This window comes from Vombatus ursinus, unplaced genomic scaffold, assembly GCF_900497805.2.
Source record: "Vombatus ursinus unplaced genomic scaffold, bare-nosed wombat genome assembly UNPS02014772.1, whole genome shotgun sequence".
In the NCBI taxonomy this organism is placed as follows: Eukaryota; Metazoa; Chordata; class Mammalia; order Diprotodontia; family Vombatidae; genus Vombatus; species Vombatus ursinus.
In genome coordinates, this window is record NW_020954550.1 from 15,215,899 (window position 1) to 15,238,360 (window position 22,462).

The window sequence follows — 22,462 nt, forward strand, 5'->3', positions numbered from 1 at the left end:
TTTTTTTTTTTCATTAAAAAACTATTCATTATATGGGATGGCTCTTGAAGAGGTGAAGGAGGAGAAGGAAGGATACTAGGGAAAACTATGATGATGTAAGACACAGAAGACATCAATAAGAACTCATTTTAAAAATAAACTACATATGATATTGATATATCTCTAATTATTAGAATTCTATAATTTTATCGCAAAAGGAAAAAAAAATACCTAAAGACAGATATGACACACAGAGTTAGAAGGATACCAAACTGGTTGAATAACAGTTTCAAAAAGCAGTTATTATTTGGTTGGTTTCTATTTTGCAGGAAATAGGGATACCCTGAGGATCCATCTTTGGCTCTGTATTGATCAGCATTTTCATAAGTGAGTTGGATGAAGGCACAACCTTTCTTACTAAGTTTGTAGATTACAAGAATTCTAAGGGGTAGGTAACTCAGTGGAGAATAAAGACTGGACCAAGCATGATCTTGGCTAACTAAAATGAGCTAAAGAGAATCAAGTTTAATATAGATAAATAAAGTCATAAACTTGGTTTCAAAAAATTAACTTGACAAAATACACAAACACATAACTGGATAAAAGTCCTCTTGAAAAAGTATCAGGAGTTTAAAAGATTGAAAGTTCAATGTAAATCAGATTAAAAAGGTAGGCAAATAAGCTAATATTACCCTAGGCTTTATGAAAAGTGTTACAGTGTCTAGAGAACAAAGGAAATAATACTTTTGCTGTACTCTACCCAGGTCAAACTACATCTGGAGTATTCAGTTCTGACCACATTGGGGGAAAAATATAGACAAATTAAAGCATGATCAGAGGATGGCAACTAGGATGATAAGATGACAGGAGTTTGTACTGAATCAAAGGAACAGATGAATTTGGAAAAGAAAAATCTTAACAGAACATCACTGCCATCTTCAATGATTTGATAGAGGGATTAGATTTTTTTCTACTTGGAAGGAAGGAAAGGACTAGGAGCACTGGATAGAAGTTTCCAAGAGACTTGATATAAGGAAAAAAACTTCCACACAATTAAAACTATCCCCAAAATAGAATAGGTTGTTTTGTAAGCTATGGGTTACACTTCACTATAGATCTTTAAGACAAGAATGGATGGTTACCTTGGTGGTGGGTTGTAATTCAATTCTAATAATGTTTTAGATGGCCTCTGATATTCTTCCTTTCCAGCTTCTGTGATTCTATGATGCTGGCAAAAACCAATCTCAAAATCTGAGCTACTTTGGAACTGTTATATACCAGCAAAGAGTTTCTAATCAATGAATCAAGAATTTAGGTGGCCACTATGTGCCAGAAGATTTTTGTTTTGAAGAATGTCAGTTTAAGGTAACCTAAAATTTTAAAAATATCTCAGTCAACTATTTTAAGATTCTATAGAAATCAGATCATTCCCCAAATTCTTAGTTCCTTTAATGATACGGAAACTTAAATGAAGCTAATTCATAACTGTTGATAGTATTGATATGATTAATAAAATAATCACCTTAATTTAAACAAGAGTTTAAAAGGTGAAAATTGTGCAGTTAAGAGAAAGCAATGAATAATAATGTATTTTCCCATGTGTCAAACATGTATAAATCTATGGCAGAATTTGAACCTTACTACATACAAAAGTAAATTCTTCAGACTTATAGATGGCTTAGAATGTCAGAGTAAGAGATCTGGATTCCTGTACCTTAAATAGGCCACTCAAAATTCGATGCTTGGCCTTCTGTATTCTCTCTGATTTCTCTTCCTGTGAACTCTCAACCAGCTCAAGGATTCTATCAGTTCTAACACACAAGACACCAAAACTCATTCTTCCCCTTACGTATCTTCATTTGCTTACTAGTTATTTTTACCTAGATGAACTACTATGACCTAAGCCTCAAGAGGTCTAAAACCAAACTCATCACATTTTCTACCTTTAAGCCCTACCTCCCTTCCAAAAGAACAAACAGTAAGTAATCTTAACTTCTCTATAACAATGAACATTTTTTTCAACTGTGTAAGTGCAATATCTTGGGATATTTCAGAGTATCCTAAAATTACAGAATATTCTTTCCCTTATCTCCCAACAATCAGTTATCAAGTTCTATTCATTCTTTTTAATATTATATACTAAATCCTTTCCTTCCTTTCCAATCCCACCACTGTCCAGTCCCTACAACTCACTTCTTAACTATATAGCAATTGGTTCCTCTCACCTCTCTTTCTTTTCTGCATTCTTCAGCAGATTAATGAAAAATTTCAAGGATCTGTGATTTCCATGGTGTAGATACTTCATCCACCAATAGAAACTGCAACTTCTTCTTTCCCTTGCCCTCCCCCCACCATAACTTAATGGGTGCTCTTTCAGAGATGTTCTGGTTGGAAAGTAACTCTATAGCCAATCAGATGACATGTCTCTCCAAACTTAATCAGGCTACTCCTCAGGACCATGAAGAGTTCATCACTTGGTACTGCATGTAAGCCCTTCTTAAGACCTCTTAGAGTTTATCATACCCTGCCTTTGAGAATCCAGTGCCACTTCCTACCATAATAAGGCATCATAGAAGGACTTTAGTGCAGCAGATTAATCATACTAAAATACTGATTGCATTACATTACTCTCCTGCTCAAAAAACTTCAGTGACACACTACCTACAAATAAAGTCCAAATCTGTGGCCTAGCATTCAAAGAACTCTATAATCTAGTACCAACCAATCTTAGTTCCCACTGCTTTCCACTAAATATAAGTGTGTGTATGTATACATCATATATATCTATACACACATACATACATACCCTATTCTTCAGTAAAACTATAATTTTACGGTTGGATTTTTATGGCTTGTCAAAAAAAAAAATAGCGACCAATACCTACCAGATATTTTCAACTAGGTGTATTATAGGTCTCTTAAATTCAACACATCCAAAACAAGACTCAAAATTTTTCTTCCCAAACCTTTCCTATTTCCTGATTTCCCTGTTTTTATTCAAGGAACCACTCTCCTCCAGGGCACAGAGGCATCCAGGTCTGGAACATGCCTTTCTTAAATCTTCCACCTTCTTCACCCCTCGATCCAAACAATTGCCAACTCTTGTTGATTCTACTTCTTCATCTCTCTAATCCATCGTCTCCTCCCCACTTCACAGCCCTCACCCTAGATTAAACAGGTTCTCGTTAACTCTTGACTGGACTACTTCATAAACTTCCTTATTAGTCTCTCTTGGCTCCAGTCTCTCCTTCTCTCTAATCCATTTCATCACACAACTGACAAAGTGATATTCTCAAAGCCTAGGTCTGACCATGCCACCCCACTGATCAAGAAGTTTTAAGTGCCTCTAGAATAAAATAGAAACTGATCTGTTGGCATTTAAAATGCTTCACAATATGACCAACCTACTTTTGAGATGTATTGCCTATTACTCTCCTTCATGCTCTCTACATTCCAACCAAAGTGGTTCATTTGCTGGTTCTCATGAGTGACATTGTCTATTGACTGCCAGCCTTTGCCCAGGGCCAAGAGTGGGGAACCTGTGGCCTCAAGGCCACATGTGGCCTTCTAGGTCCTTGGGTGCAGCCTTTTGACTGAGTCCAAGTTTTACAGAACAAATCCTTTATTAAGGGGATTTGGGAAGTTTGGATTCAGTCAAAGGACCACACTCGAGGCTGCAGGTTCCCCACACCTGGCCCAGGCTATCTTTCCATGCTTGGAATGAACTCTTGTCCCATTACCATCTACTTCTTATCTTCTTTTAAGATTCAGCACAACTACTACCTCCTAAAAGAAGCCAGTCCTGAAGCTCACCCTTTGTTTATCTTCCCCCAGTGCTTTGTACATATAAGGTATCCCAAAACTTTTAGTGTAATTTAAGCTATTAAAGCTTAAAACTGCACTGAGACTTTTTATTTCTTTATCTGCACCCATGTTGATTCTGAACCCCTCAAAGAATATAAGCTCCTTGAGAATAGGAACTATTTCATTTTTGTCTTTGTATCACCAACATGTTGCCTAGAGTTAGGTATGATAATGAATGCTTTTTGAATAAATGAATTTACTAATCCAATCTAACGACCACTTCATATCTCCCCAAATGCCTAACATTTAGCAGTTTTTCAGTAAATATTTGTTGACTGATTAAAAGAGAATAAGCTAAAGAAATGTCACCATATCTCAATGCCAGGACGACCAAAGTAATTTCATAACTTTTTCTACTTACATTTCAAGTAGTAAGAAGAAATTAAAGCCTTTGTATGTGATCTAAATTAATGAACAAACATATAATTATATGCAATACTTTTAAACCACAATTGTCAATGAAATTCACGCCTGTGGGGGAAAAAAAATTCTGAAAGGCCAGAGCTATCCCTAAAAAAGACATATCATCTATGAAATTTGGGGGTTACTTATGAGTACAGTTAAAAATTTCTTCTTTTTCAGATGATGGAGATAAAACATGATACCATTCTATTCCTTCATTTCCTCTAGGCTGAGGAAAAAGGCAACTATCTAGTTAACTGAGGAACAGAAAGAACACAACAAACCAATGGTGCCTTTAGAAGGCTGCCTAGTTGGCACAGAATTAACACCTGACATTTGGATAGCTCATTATGGTTTGTTTCCAAAAGTACTTTATACATGGGATCACATTTGAGCCTTATAACAACCATGTGAAGCAGGTATTAAAGGTATTAGTATCCCCAGTTTTACAACTAATGAAACTAAAGCTCAGGGAAGTTGAATGACTTGCCCATGCTCTATCACAGGTAATCAGAGGTAGGTTTCAAACTCAGATCTCTCCTAAGTCCTGGCCCAGCTTTCTTTCCATTGCTTCATGCCAACTTTACATCATATCATGAAGTAATTAACTCATCTACTATGCTTAGGCAGGCACACCCTAAAAATGGCAAGAGGTGTTATGGAAAAAAATACCATTTTCATCTGATGAGAAAAGAGGTCTGTAGTTAGGCTAGAAAGCTTAGGTGCCATATAGCTTGGTACTACAGGAATTTTTTTAAGTACATTTTAAAATCACCTTCCCTGTAATATTATTTCTGAATTTGCATTTTATGTATTCTCTTAAACAAAGACTTCAAAATGAATTTGACTCAAATCTAGACAAGAAGTAACAAAAAAGAGAAGTTAAGTGCCACAACCAGGATACCAAGCAGGAAAAGAAGGGGAAACTGGTAATTAGAGTTTGAATGTAGATGAATGAAGCCAGTGAGTCACAAGTTAGCTCAGTGGCTGGGAAGATTCAGGAGGCAAGGTTTCAAGCTGGAGTTTAGTGACTAGGAAAGTTAAAGAATGAAAGCCTTTAGAACTGAAGTGTAAGTGTCCCAGATTGACTCTTTAAGCTGAATCTTACCCGAGCCCCCACACTCTGATTCTAATTAGATGCAACAAACATTTATTGAGTAGCTACAAAGTAACAGACTGCACTAAACTAAAGTAACATAAGAGTAACTGATGTGGAGCTTATATTTCTAAACGGAAGAAACAATATCTATGCAAATAAGCAGTACATACAAAATAGAGAGAAAGTAAATACAAAGTAATTGGGATGGGGGCGGGGAGAAAAGGGAGAAAAGTCAGAGTATCCTAAATATATGGCACCAGAGTTATGCTGTAAGCCAGGGGTTGGGAAACTGTGGCCTCGAGGCTACATGTGGCCCTCTGGGTCCTCAAGTGTGGCCCTTTGACTGAATCCAAATTTCATAGAACAACAGGTCTTCAAGTGTGGCCTCAAGGCCACAGGTTCCCCAACGCCCCTCTCTTCTCCGGCTTAAGCAAACTAGGAGAAAACAAGAGATTTCCAGGCATGAGGGACAGCTGAAAAAAGGCAGAGGCAGAAGCTAGCATGTTGCCTTTAGGGGAACAGTAAGTGCAGCAGTCAGGAAGGCATGCAGAGTGTGTGAGGGACAGTCACCTGCCATCAGTCTGCAAAAACAAGTAGACTCTGAAGGGCTTTAAAAGCCAGATGGAAGAACTACTTTTTTCCCTTTGAGGGATGGGGAGAGACTGAAGCTTCTTGAACAAGGAAGGGAATGACATCATCATCAGACTTACACTTTAATTGCCTGCACCCCAGAAAATAAGATTCTTTGAAAGTCAGATTGCTTCCCACCCCTTTGTAGTCAACATGTTCTAGCTTACATAGGAATAAAAAGACCACTAAACTTCCCATCTTTAGTCAATTTTTTGATATAAAAAAGAAAGCTCACTGCTTAGTGAAGTATAATGAAACTGTGATTTTCTTTGTGCATAAAACTATTACTGACCCACCACAGAAAAGGAATGTCCTTCCACCTGTGGTCATGGATGTGTGCTGATCAATCCACGCTATTTTTATCCCATTGTATTTATGAATAAATAGTATATATTTCTTACATGTCCCTCTGTGACCACAGAAGAGGGAAAACTTAACAAAAGGTAAAAACCTATACCCTTGGCCTTATCAGCACCAATCATTAATCAAATCAAAGTAAGAGGTCCCAAGTAATAGTATTAATAATGCTCCAATCAGATTACTTCAATTATAATAATATTTTATATATTCATATTATATTTATATAATAACTAACATTTATATAGAACTTACTATGTACCAGGTACTATGCTAAGTACTTAACAATTATTATCTCATTTGATCTTGTGAAAAATACTAAGAGTAGGACCTTCATAATGTCCAGTTTTACATAGTTAGTTTTAAATTTTGCTCCTCTTCTAATCTGATTTTCTACTAGATTGACAACAATTTAAAATGACATGTTCAAAAAGACCATTCAGCTGTCACCAGAATATATCTGAATAAAATTCAGGACATATGACTGGGAAGAATGTGTATATAGTGAAAATTCAGACCAACACATGACTTGGTTTTTGTTAAAAGCTAGATAATAAATTTTAAAAGATATGGAAATACAAGAGAGCTATTAAATGTTTACAGGCAAAACTTAAAGCAAGTTTCACATTTTTGTGTGGTTGATTTTTACAAATGTACAATAAAATAAAAAATGTTGCTTCGTGGAAAATTTAGAGAGTTAACTGGGAAAAAATATTTCCTTAAGAACACAGATACTGTATTCTATAAAACATTATACATGACTACAATAAAATGCAGAAACTGATAAAGGATTCTTTCTATAATAACTAAAATATGAATGGTTTGAAAATTACTGCAGGTTGCACAGCAAAAACAATTCATCATAAAAAAGCTTTGAAAGTATGTTATACAGTAAAAAATAAATGCATTACATAGATAAATCTACCCAATTTGCTGAAATATTTGTCCTAGACACTAAAATAAGTCATCAATCACTGTTACCTATGTCCATTGCTACCCCCTGCCCTGCCTCCAGTCTCATCCAGCTTTAAGAATAGGAGCCATATTGCAGAATTATAATTAGTTATAGACTCGATCCTGTTTCCAAATCTAAAATGACAATTCTGTGCCATTTTAATCATGTTTACATTTTAAAATTTTAAAATGGTGAATCTGTAAAAATGTAGCAGAAATATTATTGTATCTACCTGAAACTGGGCATTAGATACTCTGAGGTTTGCACTTTAGCCACAGAAAATATATCATTTAAAAAAAAAAGTATGATTTGAATTCCACCCCCACCCCCCAAAAAATTATCATATAAAGCTTTTAGGCTTGGAAATTATTTAAAGAATTAAGTGTTAAACATACTAAAAACTAAGCCACACATATGTATAATAAGTTGACCTTAAATACTTATAGTATACTACAGAACCTAAAAGCCAGTCACAACCAGCTACACAAAGACAGAAAATATACAGACAATAGGAACTTGAGAGTTAAAATTGGGGTCTGTGGTTGGCCTATTTCTCTTGGTCTATGTCATATGTATATTCAGGAAAGCACAAATGGCATGAGAAAAAAGTCAATTTGTCCCACTACAAGCATGTACCCAAAGGTAGTCAAAAACAGAAAGAAAAAAAAGAAAGAAAGCAATTTGGCAGGAAATAGAATTAGATCAACACTTTATACTATATTTCACAATACATTCTAAATGGATAGATGACCTTAATTTTAAAGACCATACTATATTTTAATTAGAAAAGAAACATATGGTATACCTCTCACAGATACAGTTGGGGAGTTGTACTCAAGCAAACAAGGGAAAGAGGGAGGCAATTACAAAAGATAAAACAGATAACTGAACACACAAAACTGAAAACCTTTGCACAAAATTAACGTACCTATGATAAGAAAAACAGTCAAATGAGGATAGTATATCAAATTTCTCTGATAAGGGTCTGATATGTGAACAATTAACATAGATAGATAGATATTGATCTATGTATCTACAATAGCCATTTTCCAATAGATAAATGGTCAAGGTCTATATAAACAAACAGTTCTCAAAAGAAATATTACAAAATACTAACAACTACAGGAAAGGACGTTCCAAATCACTCATAATGAGAGAAAAGCCAATCAAAATAACCCAAGTTTCATCTCACAACTTACAAACTAGCCAAGTGACAAAATATGAGAAGAATTAATGTTAGAGAGGTTGTGGAGAGATAGGCATACTAGGGCATTATTTGTGGAGTTGTGAATTAGTACAACCATTTTAGAAGGCAACATGAAAAAAAAAAGACTAAAATATCCAGACCTTTTGACACAGAGTCTCCCTTAATGGGTTTATACTCTATGGAAGTCATTGGTAAGAAGAAAGTCCCCATTTACATCAAAATACTTATAAGCAGCACTTCTGTGATAGCAAAGAATTGAAAACAAAGTAAATGTCCATCATATGGGGGATGGTTAAACAAATTGTGATTTATGAATAATAGAGTATTATTGTGTTAAAAGAAATGATGAATGTGATGAATAGAGAAGCATGCCAAGAGCTACAAGAACTAATGCAGAGTGAAAGAAAGCAGAGCCAAGAAAACAACATACACAATTATGCAATGTAAATTTTAAAAAACCATACATACAAAAAAAAAATCAAGAGTGGATGTTGCAAAATTATAAAGAACAAGAATGGCTTGAAAAAAGAAATATGCGAGGACATGCCCAACTCATCCCTTCATGGAAGTGGGAGGCCCACAGGTGTTGCATAACAAACATATTTTTGGACTTTTTTCAACATATTGATAGGTTGTGATACCTGTTATGGCTTTTGGAGAGGGAGAGGGGAAGGATACTAGGGAAAACCATGATGACATAAAAAAAACAAGACATCAATAAAAATTTATTTGAAAAAAAAAGGAAAAAGTCCCACATTTACAAAAATATTCATGGCAGGATTTTTTTTTGTAGCAGTAAAGAACTAAAAGCAAAATCAATGACCATTAATTGGGGAATGGTCAAGCTCTGGTACAGAAGTGGAATGGAATATTTCCACATTTTAACATTAGAAGACTATGAAGAATTCAGAGAAATATAGGAAGACCAATAAGACTACAATGATGTAAATGCAAATAAAAAATCAAAATTGGTTGCTGTACAATTTTGATGACCATGAAGACTGGCCCTAAAGAAAAGCTAAGACAATTCACTTTTTTCCCTTTTTTGACAGAGGTTGGGGACTATGGGTGTGTAACACTGCTGATATATTGGTTGATTTTGTTGAACTACTCTTTTACTCTTTTTCCTTTCTCAAAGCCTTTTTTTTTTTTTTTTTACAAGGAATGGATAGCTGGACAGGAAAGAGGAGAGGAATAGAGTCAGAAATTAACAGGTTGTGAAAAAAAAGGAAAGCACTAAATATTTAGAAAGAACACTACAAGTAACTTACCCACGGTCACAAAGATACTAGGTGGCACAGCTGAGAGCTAATCTTAGTTCTCTGACTTCAGAGCCAACCATTCTTCCCACTGTGCTATGCTACCCAATGAGTTACCAAGACTTGTCCAATTTTCTTTCACATCATTAACATCTGTCCTCTTCTCTCCAATCACAAGGCCACTACTAACATACTAATTTAGGCAATTTCTATCTCTTACTTGAATAAGAGTCTTTCTGACTCCAGATTTTCCCATCTGCAAGCCATATTCCACAAAGATGTAGAAATCATCTTCTTAAAGCAATGATCCAATTTTCATCACCTTGCTCAAGAAGCTTCAGTGATTCCATATTATCCTTAACAAAAAATATTAATTCCTTTTCTGGGCCTTTAAGGCCCTTTACAGTCCAGTTTTAGGTTACTTTCCAGACTTACTGCACGTTATTCCCTTTCACACACCTTCCAGTTAAACCAAATTGATCTACTTTGTCCTTGCAGAAAACAACCCATCTTTGTAATTTGGTTCAAGCCGCTGCCCATGCATGACACATTTTTCCTTCTCACTTCTACCTTTTGAAATCTCTAACCCTTCAAGGCTCAGTTAAGGTGCCACTTCCTATTCAGAGCCTAAATAAAACAAAAACAACAACACAACAACAAAACCCTCTTGCAGTTTAGTCATGCCCTCCAAAACTGTTTCATGCAAACTTTGCATTTATTTATCTGTGCATGTTATATCTTCCCAGCACAGGATATGGTTCTTAAGGGCAGGGTCATTTTCAGTTTTGTTTTTGTATCAGCAGCACCTAACACAGTTTCTTGAATACAGAAGATATTCAAAAATGCTTGTTTAATTTTCAATTGGATTCTGAACTTTAGCACCACTGACTTTCTTACCAGATCCAGTGTACACTTTGAATTCATTCTAACCAACAATCATTTCCATCTTCTAAATATGCCTTAAGTTTTTCAGCAAGTTCCCTATGTATCCACATCATTCCCTTTTGACAAAAATTTGTCTGAGCAAAACCGATTTTCTTTTGAGACTTCAAAATACCCTCCTTGAGAGCTCCTTTTCTGTCCAAGATTGACATCTTGTATAGTTTTAGCTCATGATATCCTACCTAAGGTCTCTGTGAACCCATTCTGGGGTGTATATCAGACTATGCCCTGCTTTCCTCTCCTTCATTATCACAAATTCTCAGATGGAATGCTCCCTTCCCCACAAGGTTCCTATCATTTCTACTTCAGCAACAAATTTTTTCTTGTTAATGAGAATCAGGAACAAAACACTTACTCTCCTTATTAAGTCCTTCACTTTTTGAATGATAAAATTATTATTAAGACAAGTAAAGAATATATTAGCCACTTTGATTTTAGCAGAAAGAGCAGGCTCCAACAAATGTCTGGAAAACCCAAAGTCCCTCAACTCTACTATATCATGTCTACATTTCAGGCTTGTGACCTCTTCTTTCCTAAACTCATCTATTTCCTCTCTCTGTACAGATGGTCAGTGGTACACTGCAATGATAATTGTACTTCTGTTTCTGTCTCTATTGATCTTCACCCAGGTGCCACGCATCCTGTTTTCTTCCCTCTGGCTCCCACATTTCCTAATATGAGTGTATCTTAATATACAATGCTACTCCACCACTCTTTCATCCCATAACCAATCTTTTTCCCTTTGAATAAGTTAGTCCAGAAAGATATTTTAGCCATTGGTCCTGTGTAAGTGGTGGTCCTGTGTAAGCCAACCTAAACACAGGTATTTGAATGGTGCAAATGATTGACCTGGCATATGCTAGGGATATAAAAGAAGAGGCTGAATTAACTTCTAAGAACACAATTGTTGACAACACAGCAAGACTCCATGTTGGTAGTTCTGATTCAGTCAAGTGCTGACCGAATTTTGGTTCGGTTTTACACCAAGACTTTCCCTTATCCAAGGACACTCACAATAGTTGCTCGAGGCAAGATATCACCATGATTATCATTGGTTCTCATAGAAAACAAAAGGCAAAAAACAACAGTGACCAGTGGCAGATACAGGACCATACAGTTTGAGAGAACCATCACATCTGAAGATGCTCCAGGTACCTTGTATTGGGCAAATTTTCTTGGGGGGTTAGGGGAGAAGAGGGAGAAGAGGCAATCACCAGATATCAGACCACCAGGGCAAAGCCTTCAATTATACATGTAACAAAGAAACCTTTAGATTCTAGCTACCTATGTGGGAGGGGGCCTCCTATCCATAAGCATCCCCTAATTCCCAGTAGCTTGTAATCCTAGCTGCTCTGTAGCCCAGGGGCTTCCCTTGTGAAATTCTATCTGTACAGGAGCCTAGTAACTTCACCCCCTCAAAATCCTGACTGTTAGCTCAGACTTGCTTCTTCCCTTGTAATGTACATGCTCCTGGCCATAGCCAATTAAGTCCCATCCCACCAAGTTTCAGCAATACTTGTTAGGAAACAGCTCCACCTTTCCTTTATCATCAGGCAAATTTCCAATTATCTTATCACCATCTTCTTTCTGAGAACTCATTTTCTTAATTCATTTTTCACTTTAAAGCCTCTGGACATGAGATCATTTGTTTGAACTTTCATGAATTGTATGCTTTCCAAAAGCACAAGTCTAATGACCTAGTATCTCCTTCTTTACAGAAAAGGAGTGGTGGGAGCCTCAGACTCAATTTCAATAGAAAAACTCAGGCTAGAACGGATGGAAAAGGAAGAAGGACATTTGGAAAACAGATTTGTCACAAAATTAGAGGTGTCTAAAGAAATCAATGTGGACACACAGAACTCACCAACCAACTTAGATTGTAAAGAGACATGTAGTAAAAATGGAAGCAAAGACAAGTAAATGGATTAAATATCAAAGCATGAGACATGACTAAAAGAATGTGAGTTCTGAAATAAACAACAAGCTCATGCTGGTGAAGAAAGCAAAGGACAAAAAAAGTGGTTTTTCTTATCTCTACTGGGGAGAAAATGAGGAATAAAGAAGGGACAGACCTTTCAAGCAAGCTCAAAATGGATACAATGATGATAACAGTTGAAATAGAGAGCAAAGCAGAAATGTTCAAGCCTTATTTGCTTCTTTTTTTCTCCACCTAAAACAATGGCTGAAAGCAACAGAATAAAAAACCCAGTTAAATGAGATTGAAAGAGTGCCTTGCTTCCTTAATGAATTCATGTCACAAGGCCCAAATGAATGACCTTAGTAGGTTTGAAATGAACTGACCTACCAAACCACTATGTAGAAAGGGTTACATACTGTAGGACTGGATAAAGACATATAGTGTCTCAATTTTCTAAAAGGAACAAAAAGGGAAAGAAAAGTAAATCTGCAAACCATAGGCCAATGAGCTTAGTTCCAGTTCCTGGCAAAATTATAGAACGTATTATTAAAGACATGGTTAGTGAATTTCTGTCTAAAGAAGGAAAAAGTGATTATAAAGAGCTAGCATGGCTTCATCAAGAACAGTTCAGGTCACATACCCAGTGAAGTCAATGACAAAAAGAAAGGCCTTACATACACCAAAATATTTACAGCAGCACTATTTATAGTAGCAAAAAACCAAAATAAATGCTCACCAATTAAGAAATGACTAAACAAACTGTTATACATAACTATGCTGGCATATTACTAGGCTGTAAGAAACAATGAATAAATAGCTAAATAGGTGAAAACATGAACTGAAGCAAAGAATCACAAAAATAATATACAGAATGACACATGTGGAAAGAAACCTATCCCCAACACAACTGAAACTAAATGTCGTGAATTTATGATGATCAAGGTTAGCCCCCAAGAAAAAGAAGAAACCTTTCCCCTTTTGCTTCTTAGGGGAACGGGGAGAAATGATGGCAGGTGTGGAACTCTACAGTTAGTTAACACCAGACTTTCTCAGTTTGGTGATTAGGTTAGTTTTGTTGAACTGGTTTTTCTTCTTTTTTACACCCTCACACTCACCTCATCTCAATGATTTTGAATGCTCAGTTGCCAAGGTACAAAGAAAAAAAAACTTTTGGAAACTTCTGGAATGCTCAGCAATGCGATGACCAACCAAGATTCCAAGAGATTGACAGTGAAACACACTACCCATTTCTTTATAGAAGTAATGGACTCAACATTTTCAGACACTAGCATTATGGGAATTTCTTTGGCTTGACTATGAATATCTGTTAGGAGGGCTTGTTTTTCTCCCCCCACCCTGCTCTGGGGATGGGGGTGGGGGAGTACAGTAGAAGGAGACAGAGTTGAAAAAAAAAAGAGAGAGAGAGGGAGAGAGACAGAAAAAGACAGACCGGGATGGAGCAGGGGGATATAGAATAAGTATTTATGAAAGGTCTACTGGGTTCTAGGCTCTATACAAAATGTTTTACAAATATCTCATTTGATACTCACATCCACCCTAGGTTTTTGTTGTTGTTCAGTCATGTCCAACTCTTCGTGACCCTATGGTTTGCTCCCTATAAGAATGCATCTTCACATACCTGGAGCTGGAGTAGGAAGAACCCATGTGGCCTCCTCCTAGGCTAAGCAACAGTATTTTACCCTTAACCAAATGGGAAGCTAATACCTTCTCTGTCCCTGTAAATGATTCAGCAAATTTCTCCAAATTCTCATGTGAAAAGTAGCCATCTAGCCATCCAAGGACACACATCCTAATACATTCTCGGACTATCTCCAGATGGACAGCATGGGCATTGGCAACTTTTGTTGTTGTTGCTCAATCACATCTAATTCTCATGATCCTATTCAACCATAACCAGACTCTTTCATCCTCCACTATCTCTCGAAGTCTGTCCAAGTTCATGTTCCATGTTTCCATGATACTATCTCATCCTCTGTCATCCTTTTTTCCTTTTGCCTTCAATCTTTGCCAACATCAGGGTCTTTTCCAATAAGTCCTGTCTTCTTATTATGTGGCCAAAGTATTTAAGGTTCAGCTTCAGTATTTGACCTTCCAATGAATAGTCTGAATTTTAAGTATTGATTGATTTGATCTCCTTGCTGGCCAAGGTACTCTCAAAAGTCTTCTCCAGCACAATTTGAAAGGGTCAATTCTGCCACAGTCTGCTTTCTTTATAGTCTAACTCTTAAATAGGTGCTATTATTATTCCTGATTTACAGATGAGGAAACTGAAACACTTAGAAGTTAAGTGATTTGTTCAGGGGTAAATAGCTAAGAAGTATCCAAGTCTGAATTTGAACTCAAGTCTTTAGGATTCCAGGCCTAGTGCTTTATCCAGTGTCCTACACAGATGCCTGACAGAGACAGACATAGACATAGACACACACACACACACACACACACACACACACACACACACACACACAATAAAAGTGGGTCCTTGATGAATCTGTTTAAAAAAAAAAAGCATAGAAGAAAACAGAAGAAAGGCCAGAAAGAATTACACATAAGCAGGACAGTTTTGAAAGATCCTGGTTGAATTTATTCTAAATTTTAAAAGAAAAGCCCAAGCTGCACACAAGAGATCCACAGTTTCATATACAATCTTCTTTTTCTGTTCTACTATGTATATGAAAATGCCCATTTTATTTGGTGTTTTAAGTTCAAAATAAAAAAAATTAAAAACATACAACAAAGAATCAAATAAAAAAAGATCAAATATAATAAAAATAAATTTTAATTCTGAAAAAGGTTTGTTTTTTCTTTAAATTAATGGTACAAGCATAGGATTAGGTAAAGCTGGTTTAATAGCAGTTAATGCGGAAAAAAAAAGAACTAGTGGATTTCACTGACTAAAAACTTAAAGTGAATCAATACTGTAATGCTGTTGTGACAAGAAAGAAGAAAGAAAGAAAAGAATACAACACAATCTTACACTGCATCAATATCAGCTTAATACATTCTTTTATTCACTCTAAGAATATTTATTAAACACTACATTTTAGGCACCAGGGATAGAGACAGAAATGAAACAGCTTCTACTCTCAAAGTGCCCCCATTCTACTGGGAGAAAACAACATGTACACAGATAAATACTATACCTGTGTGCATGTATGTGTATGTACATACACACATATAGCATTTATCTGTAGTATATGTATGTGTGTAAGTATGTATAGAAGACTTCCAGTCAAGATGATGTCTAAAACGAGACAGGCAGGTAGCTAAGTTCCCCATACCTTCCCCAGACTTTCCCCAGCAAAAACCTCAAAGTGGTAGCAGACTATATAATGATCAAGACAGCCAATGAAATTTTATGTTGTGACTTCTTTTTACTGACCCCGCCCCCCAAAAAAGTTGGCCAGAAACCTATGGGCAATAAGAAAGGTGGTTACCAACAAGACAAGCACCAGAACCGGCAAACAAACTGGCTGGCTCCCAGTGGGCCTAGAGACATTTATACGTTAAAGGACCTGTAATTGGAAGCAACCAGAGCAGAGAAAGTCTCAGAGTGATCAAGAACCCCAAATGGGAAAAACCATTAGGATTGTCAAATGAGTTGGGTAAGGCATCTTTCAGTCCAGAAAAGCCCAGACTCAGGATACTAGCACTCTATACACTGAACAGCATAGCATCTTTAAGGAAAAGTGAATTGAATTTAAGTTAGAAGCAGGCAGCCAGTCAACAAACATTTATTAAGTACTTCTTGTTGTTGAGTTGTTTCAGTCGTGTCCAACACCTCCATTCTGGGGTCTTCTTGGCAAAGATACTGCAGTGGTTTGCCATTTCCTTCTCCAGTTCATTTTAGAGATGAAGAACTGAGGCAAACAGGGTTACATGATTTGCCCAGGGTCAGCTAGTAAGTGTCTGAGATAGTGTTCTATCCACTTCACAACCTAGCTGCCTTACATTAAGTACTTACTGTGTGTCAAGCACTACACTAAGCATTCAGTGGGTATACAAATAAAAGCAAAAAAAGAAAAAAAAAAAGAATCTCTGTCCTCATGGAGCTTACATTCTAATAGAGGAAGACAATACATAAAAAGGAGGTGAAAAGGTGAGAAGAAAAGCATGGTGGAAAAATCTAAAGAACTTAGAGAAAACAAAGTTTCTAGGAAGAATTCACCAAAAAGCCAAAAAGTGAAGGGGCCATAAGGGCAAAGAGAGGAGGCAGTTGAGGCATGGTGACAAGGTGTAAAGAGAGAATAAAGTATGGCTGGTCTGGGCCCTTCCTCAAAATGGACAGCAAAACTATAACAGTGGGTGACTTCAATGTACCTCTTTCAGAATTAAATAAATCTCACCAAAAAAAAAAATTAATAAGAAAGAAGTTAAGGACCTGAATAGGATTTGATAAATACTAGAGAATCATTTGCTCTCTGGAAATTACCGAATAGGAGAGAAAAGAGCTTACATATGAAATAATTGTCTTTTGGGGCACATTAAAAACCTCACAAAAATGCAGAAGTAAAATACTAAACATACTCATTACTGACCACAATGCAATAAAAATTATATTCAATAAAGCATGACAGAATGGATAGAGCTCTGGCCTTTGAGTCAAGAAGACTTGGGTTTAAGTCCTTTCTCTGCCAAATATTATTTATCTAACTAACCCTGGACAAGTCATTTAACTTTTAATTCTCATTCTTCTCCAGGCTACACTCTGTAACTAACTGTACCAGTCCTCAGTCGCCTTAGCTCCTACCCCAACTTCTTTTCAGCTTTCTTTAATGTGATATCTTCCTCCATTAAAATATAAGCTCCTTGAGGGCAGAGACTTTCTTTCTACTTGTATTTGTATTCCCTTCAGTTAGCATAGTGTCAGGCACATAGTAGGTGCTTAATAAATACTTGTAGACTGACTGAATTTAACTTTTCAGCAACCCACACAACTCTTAAAAACTAATTTTAAAACTAATTAAGAGAGTAATTGATGATCTATATCAGTGGAAAATCACCCATCCAAAAAAAAAAAAGTAGGTAATTTAGGGGGAAAGTTAAGAAAAATGTATAAAAAGTAATTTCATCTTTCATGGCCACAGTACCAGTCCATAGACACTGACACTGACAATGTTAAGGAGAATGTGCAGGCAACTAACTAAAGGAAGTCCTCAGGTCTGCCAATTTCCATTGAAAATTGATAATCCTATTAACAACTCTAAGTACTTCACAGTTTAATTGTAGTCAGGTTCTTACATCTTAGCATTTTCTGTACAAGTGTGTTGATCTATACTGTTAGTATCTCTAACAACTGTATGACAGCCTAAGTTTAAAGTTTGTTTTTATGCTTTGTATATCTTAAGTTACTTGCAAAACTTTTAACATGTAGTTTGTGAGGAAAAGTAAGGGAGGGAAGAGAACAAGCATTTATTAAGCAACTACTACTATGTACCAACTGGTGAGATTAGCTGAAGCCTTTCTGGAGACAATGAGATTCAAACAGACTGGTCAATAGAGAAGTTTTGAATGCTGTGGATTAAGCTCACTTTCCTTGGTAGTGTACTTTCCAGGGAGGTACACATTGATAATGAGGTTGATACAGGCATTGCCAGAGCTAGCTTAGTGTTTGGGAGGCTCTGAAGGAAAGTGTGGGAGAGAAGAGGTATTAGGCTGCCTGCCAAACTGAAGATCTACAGAGCTGTTGTGCTGATCTCGTTGTATGCCTGTGAAACCTGGACAGTCTATCAGCATCATGCCAGAAACTGAATCTGTCCATTTGAATGGTCTTAGGAAGATTCTGAAGATCACCTGGTGGGATAAGATACCAAACACTGAAGTCCTTTCTCAAAATAAACTGCCAAGCATCCAGACTCTACTGCAGAGAGGGCAATTAAGATGGGCTGGCCACATTATTTGAATGCAAAACTTACACTGGCCAAAAAGACTATTTTATGGAGAACTCACACAGGGCAATCTCTTACATGGTGGTTAGAAGAAGCAACACAAGGACATTTTCAAGATCTCTCTTAAGAACTTTAGAATTGATTGTGACATATGAGACACTGGCACAGGATGGCTCAGCATGGTGTACCCACATCAGAGAGGGGCTGTGCTCAATGAACAAAGCAGAATTGAAGTAGCTCAAAAGAAACTTGAGATGCACAGATTTGGAGAATCCACCCTAAATGGTCACATGGACTATTTGTGCCTGACTTGTGGTAGAACATTTCGAGCTTGTATTGGTTTGATCAGCCATAGTTGGACACATGGTAACTTGACTCTAGCATAGTGACATCATTTTGGTCTTCCAGAAGGAGGGACAACAATCAATGAAATAATGAAACTAACATGGGCCCCTTCACCCTGGGCAAATGGGCTGGACAATGGAATCAAAACTCTAAGCTATTGCACCTTGCCTGCATATCCATATTTACCTCATCTCCCTGCCTATAGGGCACCTTTCCTCTATAAAAATCCCTAGCTTCTCTAGGCTAGGGGGCATCTCCCTTAAGTGGCTGCTACCTCCCCTAAGGAAGAGTCTGCTTGGTGTGTTATCTGGAATAAATGCCTTTACTGATTTGGAGCTGCTGATTTGGAGACAGCCTGAGCAAATTCTTTTGAGAGATACCCAGACACAGACAGACAGACAGACAGACGCACACACACACACACACCTTGCACCTCAATATTTTGGGATGACCATGCACCTCATCACCAGTGTGCTAAATGTTTTACAAATATTATCTCATTTGATCCTCACAACCCTGTGAAACAGGTGCTATTATTATCCCCATTTTGCTGTCAAAGAAACTGAATCAGACAGCGGTTAAGTGTCTTCTTATCCAGGGTTGAAGCTAGGAAGAGTCTGAGACTCAGGTCTTCCTGAGCTTCCCGAGCTCTTCCTTGAAATCAGGTCTTCTTGACTCCAGGCCCAGGGCTATATCCACTGTGGCACCTAACTGCCACAGCAGAATATTTACCATATTTAGGTTAATCATTTTCATATTGCTTTTTAATCAGTCCACAAGTACTTTTTGGGCAGCTAGATGGCACAGTGAATAGAATGCCAAGCCTGGAGTCAGGAAGACTTTTTTTATCTGTAAAACTTGGAATAATAGCACCTACTTCCCAAGGTTATTCTGAGGATTAAATGGATATTTGTAAAGCACTTAGTGCAGTGCCTGGCACAAAGAAGGAGATTAATAAATACTTGTTTCCTTCCTTCCTAACCCATTTTAGCTCTGCTGAAAACATCTCCTTTACCCTAATAACCGCAATCCACTCCTTCCTTTCCAAAATTCATCAAATTCTGATTGCTTTGGAATCACATCAAAGATTTAAAGATAGATTGGACTCCTTTAGTCATAGTCTAATCTTTTTTTTTTACAGATGCAGAAACTGAGGCAAAGACAGGCTAAGTGACTTGCCCAAGATTATATAGATAGTATATATACAGGGTAGGGATATGAATATAGGTCTTCTGCTACTCAATCCAGCTTTGGTTAACTCAAATTGAACCTTGGGCCCTAGGTAATTTATCTTCTCACTGTTTCACACCTCATTGTGAATGAATTTACTGAAATCTTTCCAGGCTACTGAAGACTACAGATTTGGACATAGGAAATGGAGAAAGAACAGATGAGTGATGTCCATCCTTCCTGATAAACAGGTTCATAGGCAATCTCACCAACTTGCAGTTATCTTTTTACTCCTCACTCTCCTTTACTCCATTTATCTGATTAGATAAATTGACAAGTCTGACCAATTCTATCTCCACAATATCCCTTATCGATATCTCCTCTCCACTCACATAGTCATCACCCTAGTGTAGGGCCCCCTAAACTGGGCTATTGAAATATCCTTTTAATCGGTCTGTCTATCTCCAGCCTCTCCCCTTTTCATTCTTCACACAACTGCCAAATTGATATTTTTACAGCATCAGTTCGACCAAGTCACTTTACTGTTGGAGAAACTTCAATGGTTCCCTAGTGGCTTTAAGAAAAAATACAAACTCTCTATTTTGACATCAAGAAGATTCACATTTCCCACTCAATTATCAGTCCCAACTCTGATGATTACCACCTTAAGTGACTTTACTTAAGGTAATGGATTACTACTATTAAGTCACACTGTCTCTGGATTTCAGTTTTCCTTGTCTGGGTAAAATAAAGGGCTTAGACTGAATAGCTCAAACAGGTTAATATGTGTAAAATATTTGGTGAACCTTAAAGTGTTGTATGAATGCAAACTTTTATTATTCTTTTTGTCTCTACTAGGAGCTGCATGACTTACGTAAAATATCTTAAGATCTTGAAGAAACCTAAGATCCTTCCAGATCAATAACTCAGACTGATTTCACATTACAACCCTTCACACACTGTAAATTCTGGCCAAAATAGCCTACTTGCCATTCCCCATACATCACATTCTACCTCCCACTTTTCTGCTTTTTCCATAACCTGTTATCCTTCCTTCCTGAAATGTTCTTCCTCCTCACCTCTGCCTTTCAGAATACCTAGCTACTTTCAAGGCTCAAGTGAAGTTCCACTTCCTACATGAAGCCTTTCCTGACCCTTACAGTGTTTTCAACCACCACCCTAAGTTATACACTTGTATAAAATTTGTATTTATTCACTTACATACCTGGTGCACGACTCCAGGCATGAGTTGTGCTCCAGCTCCCACTCCGGGCCACCCTCCCCCTCTCCCCGAAAAAAGAGGGAAAAGATTGCAAAATCCTCGAGAGCAGGCACTCTTGTTTTTGTCTTTACATCCCCCAGAACCTGGCACAAAATAGGTACTTAATATATGTTTGTTTAACTGAATCAGGTTGGTGATGGGGAAAGGCCGAGTCCCAAAGTCAAAGATAAAGGTCCACAATTATACCAGCGGCACCCACTTGGGATGGGTCAGTAAACCTCTCCAGGTTAAGACGTTATTTTGCATTTACAGAAGAACCTCTTTTCATCTAAAGTAGTCCCCAAAACTTTCGAGGCATAGGAGTACAGCGAGTTACAGGGCTAAGAAGTCCACACAGTAAGTAAGTGGCCAATGAGCTACATCCCAAAACCCTGACATGCCAAAGATACCCTTCCTGGCCTGGCACCCAATTCATTCCCTGGCTGCCAGGTGTGTGGCTCACACTTGACACCTGGCCACGCCAATCCACACACCAGACCGCTGCCGGGTCCCCCAGCAGGAAAGGAATTATGCCCTCCTCGGCTCTGGGGAAGGATTTTAAAGCGCTCCCCAAGAGTGACACTCAGGTCAAACTGAGGCACTACTACCTGTGTCTTCCAGGCAGCGAGAAAGGCCTGGGACTCTGAAGCTGCACTCACCTGGAAAAGGGCAGAGGGAGGATCCGGGCAGACCCCCTTCCCTCTTTGCCGCCCGGAAGAAGCAGGTAGTTAATGTCTCCCCTTCACCTGAGCGTCACCCCTCTGGGAACGCTTCAGACTCCGGGGACCGGGCACGTGGATGACCGGAGGAGCACGGACAGTGTCAGGCGCTCCCAGCGGGGGGTAAAGGTCACCGGGCAGGGGTCACGCTCCCTCCCCCCACCCTCCACCCCGCCCCCAGAGTCTCATCTCACCCAGCCAGTTCTTGCGCTCAGGGATGTAGAAGTATTTGTTCCCGAACTGGTCCGTGCCCACGTACTGCTTCACTTCTTTCGAAAAGAGCCTCAAAAGGGCGCGCAGCAGACCCTGGGATCCGCTCATGCTGCCTCTCATTCAGCTGGGCTCTACCGCGGAGGCCGCCGGGGGTGGAGACGTCGAAGCCCAGAGCCCACCTCCGCAGCCGGCTCCGCCCGGGCTCCGGCGACGGCCACGCCTCAGCCACGCCCTCC

At 38.0% G+C, this 22,462-nt stretch overlaps 1 protein-coding gene across 2 annotated transcripts in view; it reads right to left on the bottom strand.

Moving 5' to 3' along the window:
• Window positions 1-22,416, bottom strand: part of NDUFAF2 (NADH:ubiquinone oxidoreductase complex assembly factor 2) — a 226,227-nt gene extending 203,811 nt beyond the window's left edge. Inside the window, exon 1 of one of the 2 annotated variants that reach the window (XM_027863488.1) lies at window positions 22,208-22,404. In XM_027863488.1, coding sequence (XP_027719289.1) covers window positions 22,208-22,346 — 139 coding nt within the window. In that variant the 5' untranslated portion in view covers window positions 22,347-22,404. Of the gene's footprint in view, window positions 1-22,207 lie in introns of both variants that reach the window. The other variant, XM_027863486.1, reaches the window with a different exon arrangement.
• Between the last annotated feature and the right edge of the window lie 46 nt (window positions 22,417-22,462).